This window comes from Scleropages formosus, chromosome 19 (assembly GCF_900964775.1).
Source record: "Scleropages formosus chromosome 19, fSclFor1.1, whole genome shotgun sequence".
NCBI classification, from domain to species: Eukaryota; Metazoa; Chordata; class Actinopteri; order Osteoglossiformes; family Osteoglossidae; genus Scleropages; species Scleropages formosus.
Window position 1 is genome coordinate 19,844,559 of NC_041824.1, and position 25,261 is coordinate 19,869,819.

The 25,261-nt window shown below is 42.9% G+C and overlaps 2 protein-coding genes across 2 annotated transcripts; both read left to right on the top strand.

Annotated features, from left to right (window-relative positions):
• The first annotated feature begins 220 nt into the window (after window positions 1-220).
• Window positions 221-6,853, top strand: LOC108939171 (troponin I, slow skeletal muscle-like). The gene is made up of 6 exons (XM_018760313.1): window positions 221-289; window positions 569-700; window positions 2,854-2,943; window positions 3,078-3,254; window positions 5,781-5,875; window positions 6,782-6,853. Exons 1-6 carry the CDS (start codon window positions 221-223, stop codon window positions 6,786-6,788), a joined length of 570 nt encoding a protein of 189 aa, XP_018615829.1. The 3' UTR covers window positions 6,789-6,853.
• Window positions 6,854-12,818: 5,965 nt separating this feature from the next.
• Window positions 12,819-25,258, top strand: lad1 (ladinin). The gene is made up of 12 exons (XM_029246487.1): window positions 12,819-13,087; window positions 15,253-15,390; window positions 17,996-18,260; window positions 19,943-20,016; window positions 20,551-20,698; window positions 22,373-22,462; window positions 23,081-23,124; window positions 23,272-23,326; window positions 24,360-24,403; window positions 24,647-24,713; window positions 24,918-25,043; window positions 25,202-25,258. The coding sequence occupies exons 1-12, from the start codon at window positions 13,050-13,052 to the stop codon at window positions 25,256-25,258; spliced, it is 1,146 nt and encodes a 381-aa protein (XP_029102320.1). The 5' UTR covers window positions 12,819-13,049.
• The last annotated feature ends 3 nt before the right edge of the window (window positions 25,259-25,261 follow it).

Here is a 25,261-nt window from a genome sequence, read left to right on the forward strand (position 1 = left end):
TAGTCCTGTGCATACTGCTAGCATAATGAAAAATGAAACAATATAAGCTAACGACAAACATACGAAGGCAAAACCCTACATCTAAGCCCTTGTTGTCATCCATGCGTTCGTTATTTGTTCTAACAAAACTATAACATTAAGTTAACGTATGTGTTAATACGTAATCCAAATACAACTAAATTATTCGAATGCATCGCTGACCCGAAGAACGGCAAATGTGATGACAAAGTCAAATCTGTGTCCCCAGAGGAAGTCAAAGATTTCAGCTTCCCGCAAGCTCATGCTGAAGGTGAGAAAAGAAGCGGCGACTGAAGTATTTTGCCCCTCCGCATAAGCACGGTAAAAGAGAACATGACTCAGCCTCTTCTGGGGAGTCGAATGACAGAGCTGTTGTTTCTCTCCCTGCCAGAGGGGGGCACGCTCTGCTCATTGGCCTCTCCATAATGCACCCAAGCACCAGAAGGGTGGAGGAAGCGCTAGTTTCGCCTTGTAAAAACCTGACCCAGTGGCCCTATGAAGCACCTGTTTGTGTGTTTCTGTGTATGAATGTGTGTGCGTTTCCTCTCAGAGCTTGATGGTGGCGAAGGCGAAGGAGGAGCTTGAACAGGAGATAGTGGAGAAGGAGAAAGATAAGGAGAGGTACCTGGCCGAGAGGGTGCCCCCTCTGCGCACCAGTGGCATGTCCTTCGCTGAGCTCCAGGTAACCTCCCCAGACAGGCTGCTGTCCCCCTGTCCTGGTTTTAGTTCCTCATTCTTGACCTGAAGGGTCCAGGACAGGTGTGTCCATCACTGGTCTTTGTGAGCATATGGTCTTCATCTTCTGCAGCCCGCAGACAATGATGTGATTGACTGAAGTCCGGGGTTCAATAATGCAACTCCTCACATGGTGTTTCTGATACTAATCGGAACTATAGTTTTAATCACAAGGTTGCCGGGTACCTTTGGGAAAGGTGAGTTTATGTTTGTGAAGGTAGAGTAACATCTTATACTGTGTTTGGGAGTATGAAGAGCTTCACATATCCCCAGGCTTGATATATGAGGGCAGCAAGGTGCCACAGTGGGTGGTTCTGACGTCTTACAGCGCCTGGCCTGAGCATTCGGACGTGTGTTTGAAATCAGCTTAGTCCACGTGGAATTTGCTTGCTCTTGCTATATTTGTGTGGCTTTCTATTAGATGCTCTGGTTTCCTCACACCTTGAGTCTAAAGAACATGTGTTTCAAAGTGAATCAATTACCTTAAATTGTCCTCGGCGTGTGAATGTATGACTGCGTGTGTGAGTGTGTGTGTGTGAAAAACACTGCCCTTTCTCGCATCCTCTGCTTCCAGGAAAGGCTGCAGACCACTGCATCCCTGCATCACGCAAGTGGTTATTGACAGTGGATGGATGGACTAGTAGAGACACATCCTATTTTTACTGAAAATGTAATGCAGTATTGAATAAAAAATACAAAGTATTGTACATAACCACTTGAGCACCTACTAAAAATATTGTTTAATTTTAGTGACTGTATATACCTCAGGGGGCGGCTGGTGGCATCGGGCTGGAGCGGCTGCCTTTGCCTCAGTAGGTTGGAAGTTCGATCCCTGGCTATGGTGCCCTTGAGCAAGGTGCTTGCACTGAAATTGCTCCAGTAGCTTTACCTGGCTGTCATCCTGGGTGCCTAGTTGTGGCACCCTGTCCAGGGTATCCAAAACTGTCTAATAATAAGTATGTTCTTGGCACTTGTTTGTTCAAATTTTACATAAAAAAATACGTACTTGCAGCCTCCTGCTGTATTACCTTTGAATGACGTAAAGTACTTAACCAGTACCGCTCCCACCAATGAACAGACAAATTACAAACAAATAAAATAACCCACCTGTATTAAAAACACAAGGCTCAAGATAAATATGGCAGCTGAAGAATTTAAATATTCATAAGACTGTCTTCAGATAATCTGTGAGTGAAGTTTCTGTTTTGGATCTGTGCACTGCAGCTCAGTCTGAGTGCTTGCTGATCAAATTTGCTGTAAAAAGGGTGGAAAAATCAGAGCAAATACTTTTTCACAGCATTGTATGTACAGTTAGTATTTATTCTAAAGGGTAAATTAAAAAAGGGTTCTTGTGGATCACATCATCGCTACAGCTCCAGTTAACATCTGTGAGCCGAGGGGCACGTATTTGCACATTGCAGGAGCCCATTGTTCTTGTGAATCTACAGTAGCTCATTATAGCAGCTTTTGTATGATCCATCTGAAAATCCTTCATGCGATGAATAATAATCCCACAGATGGCTGTTTATTGCCTCCGAATTGCAAAATTGATGGACTGTTTTTATTTGTGACCACAAAAGAGAACTGGCGCATCTCTCTGTCCTCTGTTTACTATTAACATATTACCCGATAAAAAGATCCATGTTTTAAAAAAATATTTATATGTATTTAGCCAATGCACACACACAGTGTCAGAACCGCTTGTCCCATACAGGGTCAGGGGGAGCCAGAGCCGAAGCCTAACCCAGCGACACAGGGCATAAGGCTGGAGGGGGAGGGGACACACCCAGGATGGGACGCCAGTCCATTGCAAGGCACCCCAAGCAGGACTTGAACCCCAGCCCCACTGGAGAGCAGAACCCCAACCAACCCACTGCGCCTCCATACCCCCTGCTTCTAGATTACTGTCAAAGCTATTTATAACGTGGTCGTCTTTACAGTAACCTAAGGAAATAGTTCAGGTTCGCTCTTTATTCATCACCAGTATTTATTAAGGCAGCATAAGCCTGAGAGCTGCTACTTGTGGCTTCAAACTCCCCTGAAAAGCGATGAGTTTAAGAAATGTGGGTCGAGCCATTTGACCGTCCTCCCCTTGTTCAGGGGCTCTGCCGCGAGTTACATGCCAAGATCGATGTGGTGGATGAAGAGCGATACGACATCGAGGCCAAAGTCATGCTCAACACCCGAGAGGTACGGCGTCGCAACACAGCTTCGAGCAACTTGTTTTTCGCAACGTGATCGAATAAAGGATTCCTGTGTTCATCTATAGACAGAGCCACACACATTCTTCGTACTCACCCCCTGCCCACTCTTTCCGCTGTCAGATCAAGGACTTAAACATCAAGGTGCTGGACCTGAGGGGGAAGTTCAAGCGGCCCACCCTACGCAGGGTGCGGGTGTCAGCCGATGCCATCCTGCGCTCGCTGCTGGGCTCCAAACACAAGGTGTCCATGGACCTCAGGGCCAACCTCAAGTCTGTCAAGAAGGAGGACGCTGATAAGGTTTGTCTCCTTGGCAGCTTCATGGGCTGTCAGTGTGTCTCCATGGAAACGGGGCTGTGATTTGCACCCGTCAGTTAGGTTGGCAGATCTAGTAGGTGGCGTGCGTCTCTGTTTGGAGATTTCCGAGTCTGAGCTTGTGTGGTATGAAGAGACACACCTCACTGTGCGATATTCTAAAATTAAAATCCGTTCAGGTAAGGTTTACACTCTCTGTTCACAGACTCTTTCTGCTTCCGCAAATTGCCGTTGATGAGTCAAAGGCGTTCGCTGCAGTACAGAACCGGAAACCTGCCGCAGATTATTTTAAACTTTCTTGTTTAAGGTTTTTTGCAAATTTAACTCTAGCTTTCTTTGTAACACTGCAAAAGGCCAGTAAAATGAACGATTGCATTTCTTATATGCATGTTCCTGGCACAAAAAAGATTTTTTATTATTCCAAGTGACAGGTTGATACGATGATTGCTGTGATGGAATAATAAAAGTGGGAGGTGATGCTATAGAAGTTATACTGTATTAGAGATTTAATGAAAGAATAAAAGAATATTACAGTGACAGACTATAATATTCCATGATATACTGTGATCCACAAATTAATAAAAAGGTGAAAAGTAGTGCTTCAGGACTGTGGGAAATTAAGAATAAAAAAGATTGATTGAGAAGAGCATTAGAGCATAACTTGTTTTCAAATTAATATTGTTAATAGTGTGATAACTGCACATATCCATCATCGAATTATAATGCTGACTTTTTTTTGGGGACCGTGCTGCTCACGGTTCCAGTCGTGTCTGTTCTTTTCTGGTCCGGATGAGGAGGCGAAGCTCAATGCGGTTCACTGCTTTGATCGGACTCTCTCGTCGACGTTCCTGCAGGGAGTTGGACTTGTCAAACCAGTGTGCCAGTGTTCCCTCGTGGGTGTCTCCCCCCACGCTCCGCCGACCGAGACAATGGCTTTTATTGACAAAGGCAAACAGAACGTACAAAAGGAAATGAGGGGATTAGTACTGCACTGGAGGTTTCTGTGGGACCAGCGCTCTCTTTGCAACGAAAGTCAGTGCATGACCAGAAGAAATTTAACCCCCGATAACACAGCGAGTTTACTTCCAAAAAACTGTCTAGCTCCTCAGGCATCATGAGAAAATGAACAAATAAACTGGAGACAGAAGAGTCCATTATTTTTATGTGCAGCACATTTCAGCGTCGGAGAGTTAAAATCCCTGAGATGGTCTGACCCCCCTCCTCCAGGTTTGTTCACAGTGGTTGCAGGATAGGCTCCGGATCACTGTGACCCTGACCACACACCCAATACATTAGGGGAAAATTAAGTATATTCCCTCCACACAGCTCCCCATTATTTACTGTTGGAGTGTGATGGGTTTTCCCATAGGTGACTGGCAGGTGGTCTGTTGGGTGTGTGGGTTGGTGGGGTGGGAAGGAGAATTAAAACACAAATACTAGCTGTTTAAATATTAACTGCCAATTAACCCCTGTGCTTGCCATGCCTCTTGGAGACAACGTGAGAAACTGTAATCTGTACCACCCCACCTGGCTGACTCCTGCGTGCAGGACATGTTCCAGCTGGGCGGCGAACAGCATGATCCCATTTACTGTCTGGACTGAACCCTTAAGTTGAAGAATGTGTGGGACTCTGCCCTCCTTGAGAGAAGCTGAATACCCTGCTTTAGCTATTCTATTGAAGGACTCTGGTTGCCGTACATCATCTGCTGACACGCTGGTAGAAGTTGAGACCCATTACTTTTCGTAAAAATATAAAGCATTTTAGGGCTGTGAAACATGGTGTGTAAATAAACCCCAGTATTGCCTGTTAAAAACTGCACCCCGACCCTCCATCTGAAGCCAGATAGTGGAAATCTATTAATACCCTTGTTGTTCCAAGGCTACACAGTGAATAGGATGCCAGAACAAGGTGAATACGGCATGGTGTTCACCACGCTCTGTCTCTTTATCGCTGCCATTATATTTCTAATTGTTTTGCCCTCTGTCCCACTCTGATTCAGTTTTCATTTTCATTTTCAAGGTGCTTTATCACCATGAAGTGCGATAGCGTTGCCAAAGCAGATGTGGAAACGACCAAAACTAAACACATACACAGATCAAGTTTCATTTCTCCTTAACAAACTTGCAACAGTACCATATTTCATAAAACATGGGAAACTGAATACTTATGCATGTTATGAGAAAAGTACTGTTCATAGTTCTATGAATTTGTGCTGAATATTGAATATACTTCACTATTTAACATGGTAATTGATATTCCTAGTAGTTATCTGGTTACTGAGTCCAAGTTCCTAACTATTTAGTTGCTTTGCTGAAATTTTTATGGAAACTGGATCACAATTCAGTTTTATGTTGCTGAATGTCAATATTTCAGCGACACGTTAAGCATATTCTTTAGCAACAGGTCCTCCAGTCAGGGACTTAAACCTGCAACCTCATGGTGATCAGTAAAGGTTATTAATGACTGCGCTGACAAATATCCCACAAGCCCGTTTGCTATCTGCTCCACAGAAGAGGCCAGTGGAGGACAGCGACTGGAGGAAGAATGTGGAGGCCATGTCCGGGATGGAGGGCAGAAAGAAGATGTTTGACGCTGCTGTGAGCAAGTGAGTGAGGTCACATGACATGAAGTTCCCATCATTTACATTTTCGCCTTTTGACAAAATATTTCCGTATCTGTGGTCTGGCAAAGAGTCAGTTTAAATAACCTTAAAAAAAGTACAGTCCTTGGTCAGACAGACTAAAGGGTCGGTTAAGTCCAACATCAACGAGCGTGTACCTGAGCATTGTTACCTTTTAAACCAGGTTCATGTCCGCAACGGGACTCTAACACAGACAAGGAAGTCCTTTCATTTTCATCAGTTTCCAGGCTTCCCATTGAAAGTTCAGCAGCTGGACGGTGTTCGATTTCTATTTTATCTTTAAAATGACAGAAGAAAAATTATTAGACACATAATACAATGTAACAAAAATTTTATTATTTCAATTTTTTTTTTGTCATTTTCCATCCAGTTTTATTAGATGAAACATACTTTTGGTGTTAGTTCATACTATGTGCCAGTTTTTAGAAAAATATATTCCACATTCTTGAAATTAGCAAATTTTGGCAAAATTTGGCACCTGGTTGCAAGAACCAAATATTCCAGTACTTTTTAGCATCTGGTGCTTTCTACAATTTTTTGGTACTTTCTAGGATATCTTGGTGCCTTTTAGAATCTACAATGGCTGTAAAGTATCAAACTAAAACTAACAGTCTAGAAGAACTAGTGGTATTTTTCTAATCAGTAAGATTCAACTAATCGTAATCAACGCAAAAATCGACTTAAACTAAGAACTTTGGTTCTGTTACGTAATCTAAGTCCCTTGGATCTCCTGGTTGTTTTCCTGTTCTTCAGTTGTTGTCCTCCTTGCACTTAAAATGTGAGATTTTTCTCTAATATTTTATCTGATTAATTTAGTCCCCTCAGCAGTACAGTGTTAATATCTTTATCTTCTCATTTTTTCTTCACCAGGGAGTGATGGAAACTCACACGGCTACAGAGAATCCCTACTGCTGAGTGAAGATGCTTTCAGTGTTTTCTCGCCCTTCCATGAATTTCCAACAGAGAGCATTTTGTTCAAGGCTCCACTTCTCTTCCACAAATGGCCTGGCTATAGAGAGCAGAGATTTATTGTGACATGAATCATTCTAGGACTCAGTTGTAATGACCCTCACTCAGTAGAATCAGTTCAAATCATTTGTGATATTTTATCATGAGTGAAAGCTCCTGAGCTGATGCTTTTTGGAATTTTCAGTTTTTTTTTTATTGCTTAGACTATATGCATGTGAAGGATTGGAGGGGTCTGTGTAAGAAAGCCATTGCCAAACAGAAAACATCCACACTGAGTTTTTTGTCAAATAAGCATTTAGTTTTTGCATGTTTTATTAAAAAAATAGCATTATGTGTTTTTCTTGGATGTTTTAACAAATTAAATGTTTTTTTTTTATGATAAAACCTTGATAAACAGGGTCAGCTTCTACAGACTGGTAGTACAGACAAGTTTACTGTGCATTTGCTGGCTTTGTTTTATTTTAAGGAAGCATGTGGCTGGTATGTTTCACTATGAAAGTTTGTTGCTACATGTATGAGGGCATCCACAAGACTTTAACATCTGAGATATCAGCAAGTTAGCTTGCGACCTGCACTTTTTCCTGTTTATACAATTACTGGACAAATTCAAGTAAAGTAGCTGCATCATAAATGAGTAACCATGATAGGGAGGCGCGGGGGCGCAGTGGGTTGGACCGCAGTCCTGCTTTCCGGTGGGTCTGGGGTTCGAGTCCTGCTTGGGGTGCCTTGCGATGGACTGGCATCCCGTCCTGGGTGTGTCCCCTCCCCCTCTGGCCTTACACCCTGTGTTGCCGGGTAGGCTCTGGTTCCCTGTGACCCCATATGGGACAAGTGGTTCTGAAAATGTGTGTGTGTGTGTGATTTTACAAGCATGAGCCTCTTTCAACTGCTTTTTGACCTACAGCTTGACATACTGTATGATGGCTTATATACTTGTTTACATACACTGTAAAATCAATTAAAATCAGTAAAATCACACCATGTTGGTTATTTAATCAGCTGTCTATATTTTAACATGCCTTGTTTGATTCATTTGTGTTCCATTTGGCACATCGTAGCTGAGTTAAAACTGCAGTTTTATTGTGAAGTGCTGCACCTTCACCTGAGAGGATGCACACGAAAGGTAGTGTAGGTACGAAAACATCAGAACATTCTACAGTCTTCGATCTCCTTTTTCCACTGGACTGTAGAATATGACTTGTGAAACCCATTTCCATGCAAATTGTAAATTATGATAATGAAAAGTCAGCAGTAGCTCAAGGCTCATCTGCAATGCTTTGCATACTTACAGAAAAGCATTATGTGACAAAGCACTTTTCCTTCTTGCTGTGTTATCCCACTTCCATTCAAATCATCTCCACTGTTCAGCCCTGCGTTGGACACTCGCGATTGACAGGTGATGTTTAGCCACGAATAAGGTGTACGGGCTCTAAAGTGGCCATCTTATTGCTTTAATGGAGCTCCAATTTGCATCTCTTCCAGACTCTCTTCTCTCCTCATCTCTTAACTGTTCTACAAAATTGTATCACATCATGTGTTTCATTCACCTTGTATTTCCTATCAGTTCCATATGTGGCTACCTGCATGATGTGTGTAGGCAAAAAAGTGGTATTGAACCATATGTCTAAATCTGTAGCTCTTGGTCACTCGTTGAAATACACTTTGGTTTGCTCTGAGATGTACATTGGAGAAAAGCATCTACTAAATGAATAAATGTAAATACATATGCCATGGGCACCCATGTGCTTTCCTTCACGAGACTCCTGTGACACATTTACGTACATGATACTGCTGATCTTGGCAATTCTGCATCAGACCCACAGCTAATCTCTTGCATCTACAAGACTTGATCCTCCGCTACACCCAACCAGACTGCTACGCTCTTCCACATCTGCCCGTTTGAAGGTCCCATGCACGAAAAGTAAAGCACAGAGGTTCTCGGTTCTGGCTCCGTTGTGGTGGTCTCACTCAAAACTGCTGAAACTCTGTCCACACATAAGAAGAGTCTGAAAACTCACCTCCTCCAATGTTCATGCACTATAACTTTACGATCATGCCTGGATTAAACTTTATGTCGCTACTCCTGTAATATAACGTAAATGTTTATATCTATCTCAAAAAAAAGATTATTAGGAAGGTGATCAAGAATCGTGGATATTCTGATAAAGTTTAATGCAGCTACTCGTGTGATGAACTTTCATTCATATGGTGGAAAGAAACAAACTAACTGCACTTAAGAATCACACGTGTTTATCTAAGTCTCTCTTTCTGCTAATGTCATTCATATATTGTATTTTTTATGAGATGTAGGTTGCTTTGGAGAAAAGTGTCAGCTAAATGAATAAATGTAGATCTAAAGGCAAATGTAAAGCCCACCCTGTGAGTCTCACAGGTTTCACAGGGCATCTCATGTATTAACATGTTATAAGTTGGAGGTCTGCATCCAAAACACAAACCAAAGCAACTTTGACAGCAAAACCTCTTTGGTGAAAGAATGAAGAGACAAGGCTGAACGAAAAACCAGCTTTTATTCACTTCGCTTGTGGTTCAACTTGCCATGAAGCAGGGTATTCTAACAAGGACCACACCTGGTCCTTATGCCCGCACTCAGCATTTTTACACACCTCATAAATCAAGTGTCTGGAAAACAAGAGAAAAAAAAATATATATTTTTAATGTTTAGTGTTATTTAATGACCAACCATGCACACAACAGCATTCTGATGAAACTGAATAAAACTCAAAAAATGTTATTGCTATTAATTATTAACTATTAATGCCCACATTTTTCATCACTGGCTCACTTAAAAATGTTTAACTGCAGGCTTTGGAAGAGAAGGTCAATTATGATACAAAACCAAATAAAGTGACCAGAATTAGTGGAGTCTATCCAAGATTGCACAATGCCTGCACGTTGTCCTAATGTGAACCAAATGTATGTAAAAAATTGGTCTGAAAGCTGGTATTACATTGTTTTTGTTTATAAATCCAATAACAATAGGTGCTTTAGTGCAAAGGAGTAATTATGAAGTCCTTCAGTTTCTGCAGTGCTTACGCAAAGAAAAAGGATGAGGAGCATGAGTAAAACAGGACTGCCAATGAGCTGTCAGCAACGGCTTAACTGAAAGTGGCTTCAGTTCAGCAGAAGTAAATTAATTATGGCATCATGTAGGTCAAACCAGACTGATGCTCTCCAGGACAATGACAACTGACACCAGATTGCCTAATGCTGGCTGTCAGTACTGCGAGAAATTTCTAAGTCACAGCAACTTAATGAAGGAGAAGCATGCGGAAACATGTCCGTTGAAGATCTTTGGCAATTTCTCCGCTTATAGAGAGCTTTCCAGGTGACATCTGGGATTGCTTGTTATAACAGTGCTGCTGGCAGGAACAGAGGCAGTTCCTGAGGGCACTGCAGGGCTTGATGGAAACCTATGAGCGATCCACACCGCTGGAGAATGATCGCATTTGCATCCACTGGCTTTGGGTCCACATGTGGGAACTAGGGTCAGTTTTGTTCACTGCTTTGACTGGGTTTATTTTACGATGTACAGTGCTAGTTAAAAGTTTCAGCACGCATGGGTCACCTGAGTGATGCTTGTACGGGACAAACTGGACAGAGGAGTCAGAACAAGGTAACTGTGAAGTATTCTACGCCTCCGGGAACTGCTGCGGAAGAGCCGTGAGGACATGTAAAAGAGTCCATTTTGAGCAGGTGTCCTCAAACTTTTGACTGGTACCGTATCTGTTTGTGCTTAGACCCGTCTAACCAGAGCACCAGCTATTCCTCCTTAGGCGTCGCCTCCACACTCCACCAATTGAAACAGCAGCTTTTATCAACCAAAAGTAAACAGAACTAACAAAAGCAATAGGGGATTACCATGGTATTGGAGGTTTCTATGGGATCAAGGCTCCCTTTCCAAAGAAAGTCATTGTATGACATGCTAGAATGTAACCAGCATGAACTGCCAGTGCATGAAATAAATGAAAAACTCAAAGCTTAATCTTCCAATTAGTCTGCTTATTATTATAATACCCTGTAGTTATGCTTCATACATGAAGGATATTTGGAACACTAAGATGTACAATAAAAAAATTACACGGTTAAAACAAAATATTGCCCGATGGCTCTCGAATTGCACCTTCCCACTGTTTAAGGCAGGAGTTTAACAGATGTTTTGTTCCCTTGCACGTTCTGGCTTTATATTAGTCACCCAAACATGGAGAAAGGTTTTTGATTAACTCTGTCTAATCCTTGATCAGCTTGCCCTGAACATTAGCCGTCACACCCGTGTGTGCAACCATGACCACGACAAGGCGTCTTGCGCCAACAGTGTAAGAAGTGACATTGGTCATGCTGCAACACCATGTGTCTATAGGGACAATCGGAAAAAGAGCGGCACCTAGACAGAAGAGCCAATTTCTTAAAAAGCCACTTTATTTCTGCTGGTTAATAATGGTATTGCTGCTTTAACCATGTGGACCTTCATGGAATCTCACCCTTGCTGAACCTTGCTGATAATAGAGACGATTCCACCTTAACCATAAATGGCTGACAAGAGTGATAATGAAATGATACAACAGAGATAAGGGAAAGAATCAAGACAGTCAAGCCTGCTGTTATATGTGGGTATATGCGGGTGTCTTAGTCATACGACGAGTCACCTTATATTGTCGATTAAAACTTTCATTCGAGAAATTACATACAACTTTTGTATTTATACAGGTAAACAATTTGATTACATCCGTAGGCCTTACGGCGAGAAGAACCGCCAACCTTCAGATTACAGATCGTGTGCCTGGCATTATGAACCAACAAAGGAAATGGGTTTGTCCGTTTGGTCAACAACACAGCTACGCTGACTGTCTTGACACTTCAGGGCAAAACACTTTACAGTTCTTTAATCATTACCAATATATCTGGTGGCTGCCCAGTCTCCATTCTGAATAAGTGTGTCACAAGTTGAGAAGACACAAGTTTCCTTCATAGGAAACCATCTCAACGCCCATTCGCCACTGGTTGGCTGAGAGGGGATGTCAAATAACATAAAAGCGGTCAGATAAGTGTCTCCACAAGATCGTGTTAAGTACAGGCTGACCTCATGCTGAATGGATGTATTTTCATCACATTTTCAATGCAGATTCAGCCTACAGGCCTTTTTAGTAAAGGCGGTTAACAGCAAGTGTCTCATCTGTAACAGTATCTAAGTCAAGGGCCCCATTTATGGATTAACAGATATGTCTGTTTCAGGTGTTTACTGTACCTTTTGCAGTTATAATAAGAAGCCAATAGACTGTCCTGGCCAAAGTGCAGCGTGAAGTTTATAGGAAAGGTGTGGCAGCTGACAGCAAATACGACGAACAACTCAGTGTCACACAGCAAGTACTGTAACTTTAGTCTACATTTTTAATTCTATCAATAAATATATGGCAATCCTTCCTTTAGTAATCCCATGACTGTTCACTTTTAACCTTAATGTTGTGTTAAAACTATTACTAATATTAATGCTTCTGGTATCATTAACATTAAAATTATCAGCACATTGTGTGGCTATAATTAGACTCTTTGACTTAGATTTACCACTAAATTACGTTTTTTTTCTTTTTTTACATGTTATAAGCCAAGAGTGCTTCATTGTCGAATGGAGTTCATTTTTCTGTTGTATTGTTTATTATAACATGAATGTATCATTAAGAAACTGAATGCCTATTTTTTTGTAATAATAATAATAATAATAATAATAATAATAATAATAAAAATAAAAATTTTTAATCAGGGACACATTGTCAACAGTCAAATTGCATCTTTGCATTTGATTTGTAACATTTTCTCTTGAATTACAGATGCAGTGGCTCTTTACACATCCGGATTAGTGAGCAGATGCTCAACCTGAGCGCGTCTCGAAAAACAATAAGCGCTACTGTATCTGCGGAAGGAGCGGCCGTCCAGCCGTGTCACGGGCACGCGGGTGAAGGGCGACACCGCGGGTCACGTGACCGCGCGCTCCGTCCGTGCGGGTAAAGGTGCGCGTGCGGGATCGCGGCGCCCTGCGGCGATTATGAAGGACACCTCAGAGCAGTGAGTGTCTCGATCTGTCCTGAGCCGAGCCGAGCCGAGCCGAGTCTTGTGCCACAGCGTGTACGGTCGTGGACACGGCGCGTGCAACATCATGTCCATCAGTCGCAAGAACTGGTCCGCTCTGTCCAGGTAAGTCACACCTCACCTGTGCGCCGCCGATCGAGCTCTAGAGTCTAGACTGTAGTGCCTCCGCCGCTGCTTCTTTCGCTGGGGGAATTGAAGAGGGCACTCTGGAACCACAGGGACTACATAACACAGCAAAAAATATGTGACACATCACATCATGTGTGCGAAACATTTTCCGAGCACGAAACGGTGTAATAGCGGCGATCGCTGAAGTGGCGGCGGTGTGTGTGTGTGTCTAAATTACTGTAAAACTGAGAGCCGTAAGGAAGTGGGCACCGCGTGTGTGGTGCTTCTACTGGAGCTACACACCTGTTTAGTTGTGTGGAGCGGGAAAGGCGGAAAACACGGTGTTTTACAGTAAGTAAGTGAGGTGAACCCAGTAGCCTAGGAAAGCACCTGGAGCGACAGGGAGGAAGCGCTCCTCCTGCAGAACGCACTCCTGAAACAACACCTGTCCAGGGTTCCCAGCTCCTCTTGTCAGGGCCAGTACATTGGATAAGGGCCAACACTAATAATAATAATAATAATAATAATAATAATAATAACGCTGAAGTCATAGTTACAGTGTAGAAACAGGTGGTAGTACTCATCATTATTCTTTCTTTGTATTTTCTTTCCTGCCATGTATTTCTTTATAAAACCACTGATTACCATTGTGTTCTGATGTAATATGTAGCAGGTTTATTCATTGAACCTTTAATGGCAATACTTGTTTCATGGTATTTTCATGGTAGTTTTTTTTTTTTTTAATGGATTAGCAAAGTTGTTTTCGGTGTTGCCCGGACAGGTGTCACCGAGCCTTCAAGCAGGCTGCTGTTTGAGCGTCTTCTTTTTTCGCCATCCCAGCTTGACAAGTACATCTAAAGCATTGTTGTAGCTGGTGGGGGCGAGGGTTGCGGGTTACTGTACTTACAGTTACTGTAATTCCTAGGGTGAAACATTTAGCTCGGCTGTGGATGAAGCAGAGACCAGCTCTCCAGCAGTGTATCCATCTCTTTGATGAGAGCATCAGTTATGCAAATAAATAAAATATGAACATAGACTCTGACTTTCCAGGCAAATTGACAAATATGTACTGTTTAGTATACTTTATACATTATATTATTATATATAATCATTGTGTGCCTGACACCATGAGATCGCAGCGCCAAGGTAACCTACAGGGATGTACAGTAATGTTCTGAAAGGTGGACTGTGGCATGGAGAGATAATATTTTTTATGAGATGAGCAGTAGCTTCACCCCCCCCTCCCCAGCTGTCTTTGAGCCATTTCTGAATGGATGCTTTGAGGACTCATTACCGTGTATTATCTATACATCACGGAAGAGTGGGGCAGGACAAGGCCGTCTTTTACACATCTGCATATTTGCCATTCCATGGAGACAGAGGGGACGGGGACGGGGACGAGGCCACTGCCCTCCTCTGCTGGTGTCCCCTCCTGCGAGACTTTGCTCTTCAACTGTATGTTACATTTACACTTGGAACTGGGAGTCCTTACCGGGGTTTTAAAATTATGGTTCTCGTTGCATCGTTCTCCTCTTTTGATTTACGGATTATTTATGATATATGTGCTTACACTATAGTGAACTTTGATTGTGAGTATGATTTAGACCAGTTTCTAAAGACGTTGACGTTTAAGTTATGGAAACATTTTGTTCCACGTTAACTTGTCATTCCCCTTTCCTCGTGTTTTTAAAATCTTTTAAGGAGTACACGTGTAATCAAAGCTGTTTTCAAAAAAATGCCCTGTGCTATGTGCTTCTGGGTAATTTCTGTAGTAGTGACCCATGGTCGACAGCCATTTATAAATATCCTTGTGTTATGCAATATAAGGTGTCAAAGGTCAAATTTCCACTTTGTTTTTGTTTACCTCCTGTGGAACCTCATCTAGTGGCAGCATAATCATTTACTTTTTGGTGAAAGAAAGAAGTGATGATTCTTGCACATGTCAGGTACAAGTACCCGAACTGAGGCTACACCCTAGGTACAGGCAGTACAGATGGTGCACGGAGGCCCTGCAGTTGCCATGGTAACCTGTTGATGTTTCATTTGATGGGTGCATTTGAGAACATCTTTCCTGTGGCTCCTGAAAAAGGGCCATCACCTGATCATGACCAAGCCTGATGCATTGTGGGGAAGACACACCCAGGGATTTGTGTGCCCCGTAGCCTGACGCGGCAGTGGACGGTGGAAGATGAGGAGGAGGTCGAGAGGGAGCGCAGGAGGAAGATTCGTAGCCACAGCAGCACAGCGGAGCCCGATGACAGCCCCTCGGAGGACTCATCTCCAGCGGTGGCAGTCAGCAGGTAAGATCTCCGAGCCCAATACCGAGGTAAAATGCACTAGTGAAAAGACCCTGGAACTGGAACCATTAGTCTTCAGTTGTTTCTTTATTCCAACCAAGGCTGCTGCAGGGACTTCTGGGATATGAACTTTCGACCTTTTGTTCCCATGTCAAACTCCTTCACTTTTTATTTCATAGCACAGCTTCAACATACTGACCACCCATTTAAGTTCCGATCTGACTGATACACAGGAAGATATCACTTGAACATTGTAAAGATTCATTTTTGTGTGTATTAATTTATGGGCGGTGTAAATAAGAGTGACACGAGAACTCTTTAGAAGATCTAGCAAATGTAAGGATTGAAATTTTTAATACGTTTCTTTATTTAGCTGACAACCTTCTCCAGTGATTATTGCAATGGTTTACCAGTTTACACAGGTGGGTAATTTTTACTGGCACACTTTAGGGTAAGTACCTTGCTCAAGGGTACTACAGCAGGAGGTGGGAACTGAACTTTCAAGTGCAAAGCAGCAGTTGTAACCACTGCTCCACCTGCTGCCTCATACATAGATATGGAAGAGATTGCATTGTGCAGGAGGCCAACTTTTATATCTCATTTGGATGTCAGCAGTGTGTATCTGTGGACCTTGACTTTCTCGTTTGCGCTCACTGAGGTGTAGATCCACAGACAAGCGATACACATTTCAATGGAGAATTTTCATAATTTTCTCTCAGCCAGCATTTGAATACCTGCTGCAGCTCCTCTCGGTTTGCCCACATTTGGCAGAACAGCAACACCTTTAATCGGGTTCCAGTCCTTGTTTAGTTACCAAGTCAATGAATGTCCTTCCGGATCAAAATGTTGCTTTTTAAGAACCTTTTTTATCGCTGCAGTACAGTAAGGAGACCTTTATGCATTTTCTGTGACATGGATATGTTAATTCAGCGCCACACTGCTGCAAGGATATATATGATTATACTTAATTCCGGTGTGTGTGCAGTAGCATCAGTCTGACCCTTGCTGTAAGACATTTCTCAGCATTTTTTACCCAAATACTTTTTACTTGTAAGAATTGTGATAGTTCCATTTAATATCAAGGGTCTCAAAGTGTGTTGGTTTGTCTACATGGTCTTCAACATGTGTGATGCTTAAAGGTTAAGAATGTGTGTTTGCATGCCTGCTTTGGTGTGTGTGTGTGTGTGGATATGAAATAAATGGAGCTCTTATTTTTGAAAGATACAATTATGAGACCTGCTATGCAACTCTGTTGAAAAGTAAGTCTTCTCAATAGTAACCCGAAGCTGCAAGGTGTCAGATGACTCCGGACTTGAAAGTACAGTATAGCAGCTCAGCGGAAGTATCTCATTCAGACCTTCTGGATACTTGGTCTGCAGGCACTAAATCCAGTATTTGCCTGCAACAATAATCTTTCTGTGTCCCCTCTCACCTGCGTCACTCCTGTACCCTAGAGTAATGTACCCTCACCTTCGCACTGATGTTTCATTTTCCTTTAAGCTCTCACTCTAGAGCAACATTTATTGAAGGTGGTTTTTTTTTTTTATGTAGGGGGGTGTGGTGGTGCAGGGGGTTTGGCCTGTGCCTGCTCTCCAGTGGGTCTGGGGTTCAAGTCCTGCTTGGGATGCCTTGTGACTGAGTGGTGTCCCATCCTGGGTGTGTCCCCTCCCCCTCCAGCCTTATGCCCTGTGTTGTTGGGTTAGGCTCTGGCTTGCCGTGACCGTGCTCGGGACAAGTGGTTTCAGACTGTGTGTGTGTGTGTTTATTTTTAATTATGCATTCTCTAATGTTTCTCTTATTAAAAAATGAAAATGATTGTATGTATATGGGTGTCCCATGAGACCTTTTTATACTCTGGCTCACATTCATATGGAAGTTGTCGGGGTGTTTTTTTTTTTCGTCGGTGCTCTATTGTTACAGGCTACCAGTGAATAAGTGAGCTGAACTGTTTCTCACTATATCGATTTTCATATCTCACCTTTATGTGGGCAGTACGTTAATGGTTAGTGCTGCCGCCTTGTACTTGAAGGGTTCAAATCTCACCTCTTCCTCTAGTACTATTCAGCAGGGTAATTGTTCTCATTTGCATGAGAAAAAATTACCCCCGCAAATAAAGAGGTAAATCATTGTAAGCTGCTTTTGGGAAAAGTGTCAGCTAAATTTTAAGAATGGTTTGGACATGGTATTTCTATTTAAGAGATGTTTCTAGAAATGAGTGCTCATGCCCTTTTAAAGAAAGTCTTACCTTCTTTTAAACGCTGACAAAGGCTGATACCAAAACCTTTCCCTCCCCTAGAGTTGCTACTGTGTTAAAAATATGAAAAGTATTTTTTAAATTTTTTCCCCTCTTTTCAGTGCTCTGAGCATCCCTCTTCACGCTTGGGCTTCGTGCTCAAAACACACACACACACACACACACACACACACACACACACACACACACACACACACCTACACCTACTATTTTTAATTCAGTCTCGGTTTGCACGCTTACTTTCACCAGTCTCGGTGTGTATGTCCGAGTTTGTTCATACGTGTAGGTGCTCTGTGTTTGACTTGGTTTTGTATGTGTGTGTGTGTGTGTGTGTATGTCCCCACCCATTTTCAGTTCTCAGGACAGCCGCGACGCCCTGGAACAGGCCCAGGTGGACTTCATAGAGATGCTGCGGATACGTGATGAGAAGAGGAGAAGGAGGCAGGAGGAGGCACTGAGGCGACAGCGCCAGGAGGAGGACGCGCAGCAGGGCGAGGACCAGCGAGGTGTGGAGACAGGGCAGCCAAAACAAGCGGGCGGGGAGGAGGAGACTTGTGGGCGGAGCCAAGACACGCTCACCACCGAAGTGGTTTCCACCATGGACAGCAAGGGGAGTGAGGTGAGTAATGATTCTGCATCCAATAACAGCGTCATTGTGTAAAATCAGCAGTGTAGCTCCACTAAACACTCTGAGCCATGTCTTTAAGCTTCACTGCCACATCCTGTACTTTAGAACCTAAATACAGCTCTCGATATATTCTCTATATTTAGCCATTAAAATGTTTGGATGTTTCAGAAGTTACATGGGAGCGGTGAGTTGACCATTGGGATTTGGGCACATATCTGGAAAAGTACACACACACACACATCTTCAGAACCGCTTGTCCCTCACGGGGAACCGGAGCCTACCCGGCAACACAGGGCGTAAGGCCAGAGGGGGAGGGGACACACCCAGGACGGGACGCCAGTCCGTCGCAAGGCACCCCAAGTGGGACTTGAACCCCAGACCCACCGGAAAGCAGGCCCGTGGTCCAACCCACTGCGCCACCGCACCCCTTCAGTATCTGGAAAAGTACTTATTTGAAATCCTGGCCAAGGTGGTTACAGTGAACAGTACAATGGATGTCATGGGCGCTTGTCCTTTAATCGCATTAGTATAGTAAGTGGTTTAAATGTTTTTCACTAGTCAATTTTCCATGTATAAGCAGCACACTGACAGAGCAAAGTGGAATACACACACACACACACACACACAGGTTGAAATCATCCCAAGCAGGGTCGCAGCGAGCCGGAGCCCAACCCAGCAACACAGGGCACAAGGCTGGAGGGGGAGGGGACTCACCCAGGACGGGACGCCAGTCTGTCACAAGGCATCCCAAGCGGGATTCGAACCCACCAAAGAGCGGGACCCAGCCAAACCCACTGCACCAGCGCACCACCACACTCCCCCCAAGTGGAATAGATTTATTGAAATCCATGAATCAGAAAAGACCTGAAATGTTGGACAGAAGTACTTGTTTTGGCCCTACTGAGTGTGTTGGCCATTGGAAGACGGTTGGTCCTGCCAGAAAGCGCTTGTTTGCACTGTGCTCACCTGTTACCCCACGCTGAGCACAGCTGTCAATCATCTACAGAGCTCGCCATTAAGTCATAGGCCTGCGGGGGGTGCCAGTCTTGTCCTTGACACCAGAGCCAAGTGTTCCCTGAGGTCACATGCTCTTTAAGGCAGCGGCAGGCTGGGATTCAGAGAAAGTGAGCGCTTGCACTTTAAAATGGGGCAGCTTGTAGGGTCGCGCTTAGCAGCGCTGCCCTGGGATGGGATGGTCGCCGCTTGAGCAAGGTGCTTAACCTCAGTTATAAGTGCCAGGTACATGTTAGAGGACTTTTAGCAAATAATTCATTCAGAGTAACTTACAAGTTCTGTTAAGTTACACACACATGCAATATGTGCAACATGCTGATTTTCCCCACATTTACAGTACGTAAAATAGTTGTTTGAGACTCATTATACCAGTTATTAATATATTGCTATTATTACTATAATATATTATTATTGTCATTTGGACACTTCAAAACTCACAATTCTCACAGTAAGATGTTTTGCAGACAAAGTTCAGTCCGGCTGTTTGTCTCAAGGGTCCGAGTCCTCGGACTCGAACCAACAGCCTTCAGGTTACTTGTCTGTGTCCGTAAATACTTTGCTCTTTGCTGCCTTGCACCAGCTGTGAAGAGACAACGTTGAGAACATGGAGGCATGATGGGCATTATATGCTGTTACATCTTATTTTATTTTCTATACAGAACAGTGGAAGATCTGAGTCCAAACAAGAAGAAAAGTTGGAAACCCCTGGAAAAGCGTCTCGGAAGTTTGTGAGGTGAGCATCGAAGGCCTGAACTTTTTTCTGCTGAGGGAACACAAGCTGTCATCTGTAAAGTGTGTTCGATGATTGTGTCCTTAAGTGTTTGTCCTATGAGGAACATCTCAGATGGTCACTATGTGTGGCTATCAAACAGTAACTTCTGTCCCGAGTTCGCGACTGACTCGGTCTTGAAGGCCTCACACCACTGGCGTCAAGGGTCAGGATTCACTTGTATTGTTTGCCGGGTACCGCACCCCACCCCACCCCACCAAGTGTAATCTACTTTATTCGCCAGAGGAAGTTTGCAGCTCTCAAGCTTACATAATCCATTTCCTTCTGGTTTTCTGGGTATCTAGTAGTGCAGTGGTTAGCCCTACTGCTTTTGGACTCAAAGGATGCAAGTACAAATCACACCTCTGTTTGAGAAAGGTACTTACCCTAAATGTCTCCAGTGAAATTACCTAGAGGTGTAAATGGGTACTTAAGTGTACGTTGCTTTGGCGAAAAGTGTCCGATAAATATACTTGTGTCTTTTTGATATCCTTTCAGCTCATTATCCGTAACGTTTGACAAGGGCCACAAGTCGCCCCCTGCTGGCAGCAGTACGGTCAGCTCTCCGTTGAGTCCCACAGGCTCCTTCAGGGCAGCATCCCCTGAGCAGACATCTGCTGACGTCAGAGAGAATGGAGATGCACAGGTGAACCTTTCTGAGCATCTCAGGAGCCGGAGCGCTCGCCTCTCTCTGTCCTTTCCACGGTGTTCAAGCGTCTTCACGTTACCTTACATTCTTAAATTGTATCACCTCCACTTGTATGGGAGGAGCATGCCAGCTGCTGCCTCACAGAGCCAAGGCAATTTGTGCATAGGTTCGAATCCAGATCAGTGAGACAAAGAAGGTGATCTCAGTGCAATGGTTGATCTTGAATCCCAATTTATAACCAGCAAGGAGACCAGATGAGCTGATGAGAAGCAACAAGAGGAGAGTCTGAGTGAGGTTCCTGCGGTTTCTTTCTTTTCTACTTACATAACATGTCTCCATCTAGTGTGGATGTGGAAATTATGATGTGCTGGCAAACGTACGGTGCTGCTTTAAAGTGCGAACCCCTTGTGCCGTCTAGTTTTACCACAAAATGATTATTTAAAGATAATCAGTGTTTCTCATGTGACATAGTAGGTGTGTAATGACCAATTGCATATGTTGCTTTGGAGAAAATCACGTGTGTAGTAGAAACACACAAGTAGCGCCGGTGTAAAAATAAGTGAAGCCAAGTCGTATTGGTTAAACCAAGTAGCGAAGTAGAATCAGGTGTGTAAATCATAATCATTTGTTAATCATACTCATTTTTCGTTTATTTTATGATTTAAGATTAAGAGATTAAGATTTTATAATTTTATTTGAATATTTTATACAAAAATAATGACCATCCATATAAGGTCCACATACTTTCAAGCAGCACGGTACATGGTGGTGCAGTGAGTAGCAACAGTGCTTTACAGTGTGGGGCAGCTGGTAGCATAGTAGTTAGAGTTGCTGCCTTCAGACCCAAAGGTTGCAGGTTCCAGTATCCCCCCCCATATGTAGTATGTTTGAGGAACTGCAACCCTACAACTGCAGTCTTTGCCCTAAATTGCTCTGGTAAAATTACCCAGCTGCATAAATAGTTGCAAGTACCTTACCCTTGTACATCACTTCAGTGTAATGTGTCAGCTCAATGAGTAAATATATGTGAGGTGTTCACTTGGGAAAACCTTTAAATCCCTCTCAGGGCATAGTGGCATTGCAACCCAAAGCCACGCATGGAAAAAGGTATCCGTACCCTTCTTTACCATGATAACTGTGCAAGCGGTTGCCAAGAATCGAATTTAATTCGACAGTTCTTGCACTACTCGATAAAACTAATTTGTCCACATTAAGATACAGATGTGGGAAATATGATGTGCATAGTACATATGAAAAAGTTTGCTACCTTAGACTGTGTTTTACTACTTTTAGTTTTGCAAACCAAATTTGAAGAGTGCTCGAACACATATGGTTTAATTACATTTGCAGCTTGACAGGCTTCGATTGTCTGCCGACGTGTCTGTGCTATCTGTAAGAGCACAGCATCATGTCTGTAACATTTTTGGTTTTTAGGTTCTTAGGTTTAGGTCGCTTGGGGTCTTGGGTTTGGTCCTGAAGATCTCTTAGCTTTACCATACCCACAAAAGTTCTAGAGCTCCTGATATAATAACCTAATATCGCAATATTTCATCAGCGATCAATAATACTGTTCCAATGATATGTTTGATGCTATTTTTGAGCAGCCAAGTCAAATATCTGCCATAATATGTGCAGGCAGTTTTGCTCACCCTTGAACTGTAATTGGTACAGGAGTCCCCACTTGCTTCACCTTCAGAGGGCTCCCTGGACAAAGGGCAGACGCCATTCAAGAGGCAGAACTACAGGGCCTGGTCCTTCAGGGTAACTACAGTAACCAGCTGTATCATTGTGCATCACAGTGGTGCATCAGAGGTGTAGAAACTGCAGGTTCTAAGAAGGACCTGGTGTGTCGACCTAGGGTTGTGGGCAGCTGCACTGGCCTGTTGTGCGAGTGTACAATGTTATGCTATACTTTTCATTATGTCGTCTCTGTTAACAGGACTGCATTTAGGCCAGTTGATTGAACCTGTTTGATCCGGTGGGGCCCGTAGAGAGCCCTGCAGTAGGGTTGCCACCTCGAGCTTTGAAAACTAAGCAACAACCTTAGAAGAGCTCCGGGCGAGGAGTGTCACACAGATATTGAACATAATATAACATAACATTTTTAACAAGAGATATCATGTCTATATTTAAACTATACAGAAATATTGTTATGTTTTAACACATCGTAATAACGGATATTCCTGATACCTAATTTAAAATAAGATCAAATTCAGGAGCCCCAGCCATGGTTCAAATTAGGCGTTACTAAAGCTGGCCCTTGTGTTACCATTGTATTCTACCATGTTAGTGTAAAATGATAGCATCATATGACAGCAATATGCACGACCACTGATGCTGCAGTGTTATCTCCTCACCCTGATGTTTTCTCGTCTGCAGCTGATGAGAAAAAAAGAGGAGCAAAGTGTTCCTTTTCAGAGGAGGTAAAACGATGTGTTCATAATATAGGCAAAGCCTAAGTGGCAAAAACGTAGAGCCGTTTTTTGCCTGCATGTTTGCGTAGTTTGTTCGTTAACATTTAAGATGTTGTGGTGTACAGTAGTCACTAACTGTTGTTCACCACCCAACAGTGCAAGTTTCAGGAATTCCTCAAACAGCACAGAACACCTTAAGGCAGGACAGCAGGTGCGTCCGTGCTGCTGATGTCTGTAGTTTAAACCATGATGTATGGTGAGAAGCACGCGATTCCGTTTGCTTTGTGGAATTGTAAAATACAGTATATGTGCTAAATACCAAATACACTGGGTCCTCATGTTACAAACCTTCAAATTACAAATTTAAGGTTACAGTAACTTTTCCAGTTCATTTATTTAATGTATATTGTATTTTCTTCACTTGTCTATTTTAAAAAAAAGCATTTGTGAATCAAATACAGTCAGAAGTTTTTTAGCAGTAAAATTCACCCAGAGATGGAATTAACTCCCTTCCACAGTGTTCATAGCTCATGTTTGGTGAGCAATATCAAGATGACAAACAATGCATGTATTTACAGGATGAATCTGTCAACAGTTGACTTTGAATAGGAGCTTGTGGAGATGAGATCTTTTATTTTCAGTCATTTTAAATTATCTTTATTTTTAATGTTAACTAGCTCAGGGTTGAAAATGTCTTATAGTGTTTTATTTTTAATTGTAATACCTATATATTGAGGTACATGACTGTTACTAGGTTTTTATTGATTGTTTTGACAATAAACGAAGCCGAAGTGCAAAGATGGTAAGGAAAGTCCCACCGAAAATTTTTCATTCGTTATAGCTTTATTTGAGGTTCTTATAGCACATTGGGAATAACTGTAGCATAGTGTTTGGAGCTGCTCCCTTTGCAACCAGAAGTTGCAGGTTAGATTCCCACCTCCAACTGTAGTACACTTGAGCAAGGTATTTACACTAAATTGCTGCAGTAAAATTTCCTGGCTGTACAAATGGGTAAATAATTGTAGGTAGAATAACGTTGTAAGTCACTTCAGAGGGAAGCATCAGCTAGATGCATAAATGTCATAAATCGAGAGGTGCCCATCAGATCAAGTGTTTATTGATTGTGTTGTAGCGATTAGAGTTATGAACAGATTTCCGGAGCCAGTTGTGTTGAGGACCCAGTGTATTATGATGTTGGAGTCATTCTGCATGGTGTCATTGCAGGACTGTGTTTTCTGTTACAGATCCCTAGTCATGAAGATGATAAGCAGTCACCATTTAAAAGAAAGTGAGTCATACAGCTGAGCATCATTTAATATCTGAGAATGAACCCCAACGTACTTCTTCCCATCTTATTTCAGCATGCTCTTCGGAGCTGTTAGTGGAAGTGTCATTTTGCATTTTTGCAATCATAATAATTATAATGCTCAATCAGTCCACAGTTGAATGATGTTTAAGATGGGTCTGTGTGAGCTTTCTCAGAATAATGCCTTAAGAAATGGAAATTTTCACTCTGCTATGTTCTCCACAGCACCAGACAAAGGCTGTCTTCACGCAGCATCCAGGAGACGATGGAGAGGCTGGCACTAGCAGCACAGGTGGGATCTCCTGTGATTTTTTTAAGGGCCCGGTGTGATTTATAAAATTGGACACATCGTACAGCAATTCTGAGTGAAGACTACAAATGCCAACTTCACATTTTAATCTGAAGGTGCATTAATAGATCATTACAATAATGACCAATGTTTGTGGAACAGTAACACAGTATACTTCCCTCCATTGATTCCATTTGCTGTCTTTAGAAATCGGAGAGTGTCAAATCTCCCACGGCCCCCCAGAGGACCTTGTATTTGGCAGATGAGGTGTCCAGGAAACGGGAGCTGTTTGAGAAGGAGCAGGCGGATGGGGAATCAGACAGGGATAACCAGGTAAATCTCTCATGTACTGTAATGGTAGAGTGAAGCTCATTTCCCATAGTGAAAAAGTCTATTCCTCTATTCCTAAAGTATGAAAGTAATCCTAATATCGCACTAACATCTTAGTCTGAGCTTTTCTCCCAGAACCTCATGCCTTCATCTCATTCTAGTGTCTCATAGCAGAGGCTAATATCAGGGAGCTATGCTTCATATGCCCATCACTTTAGTGG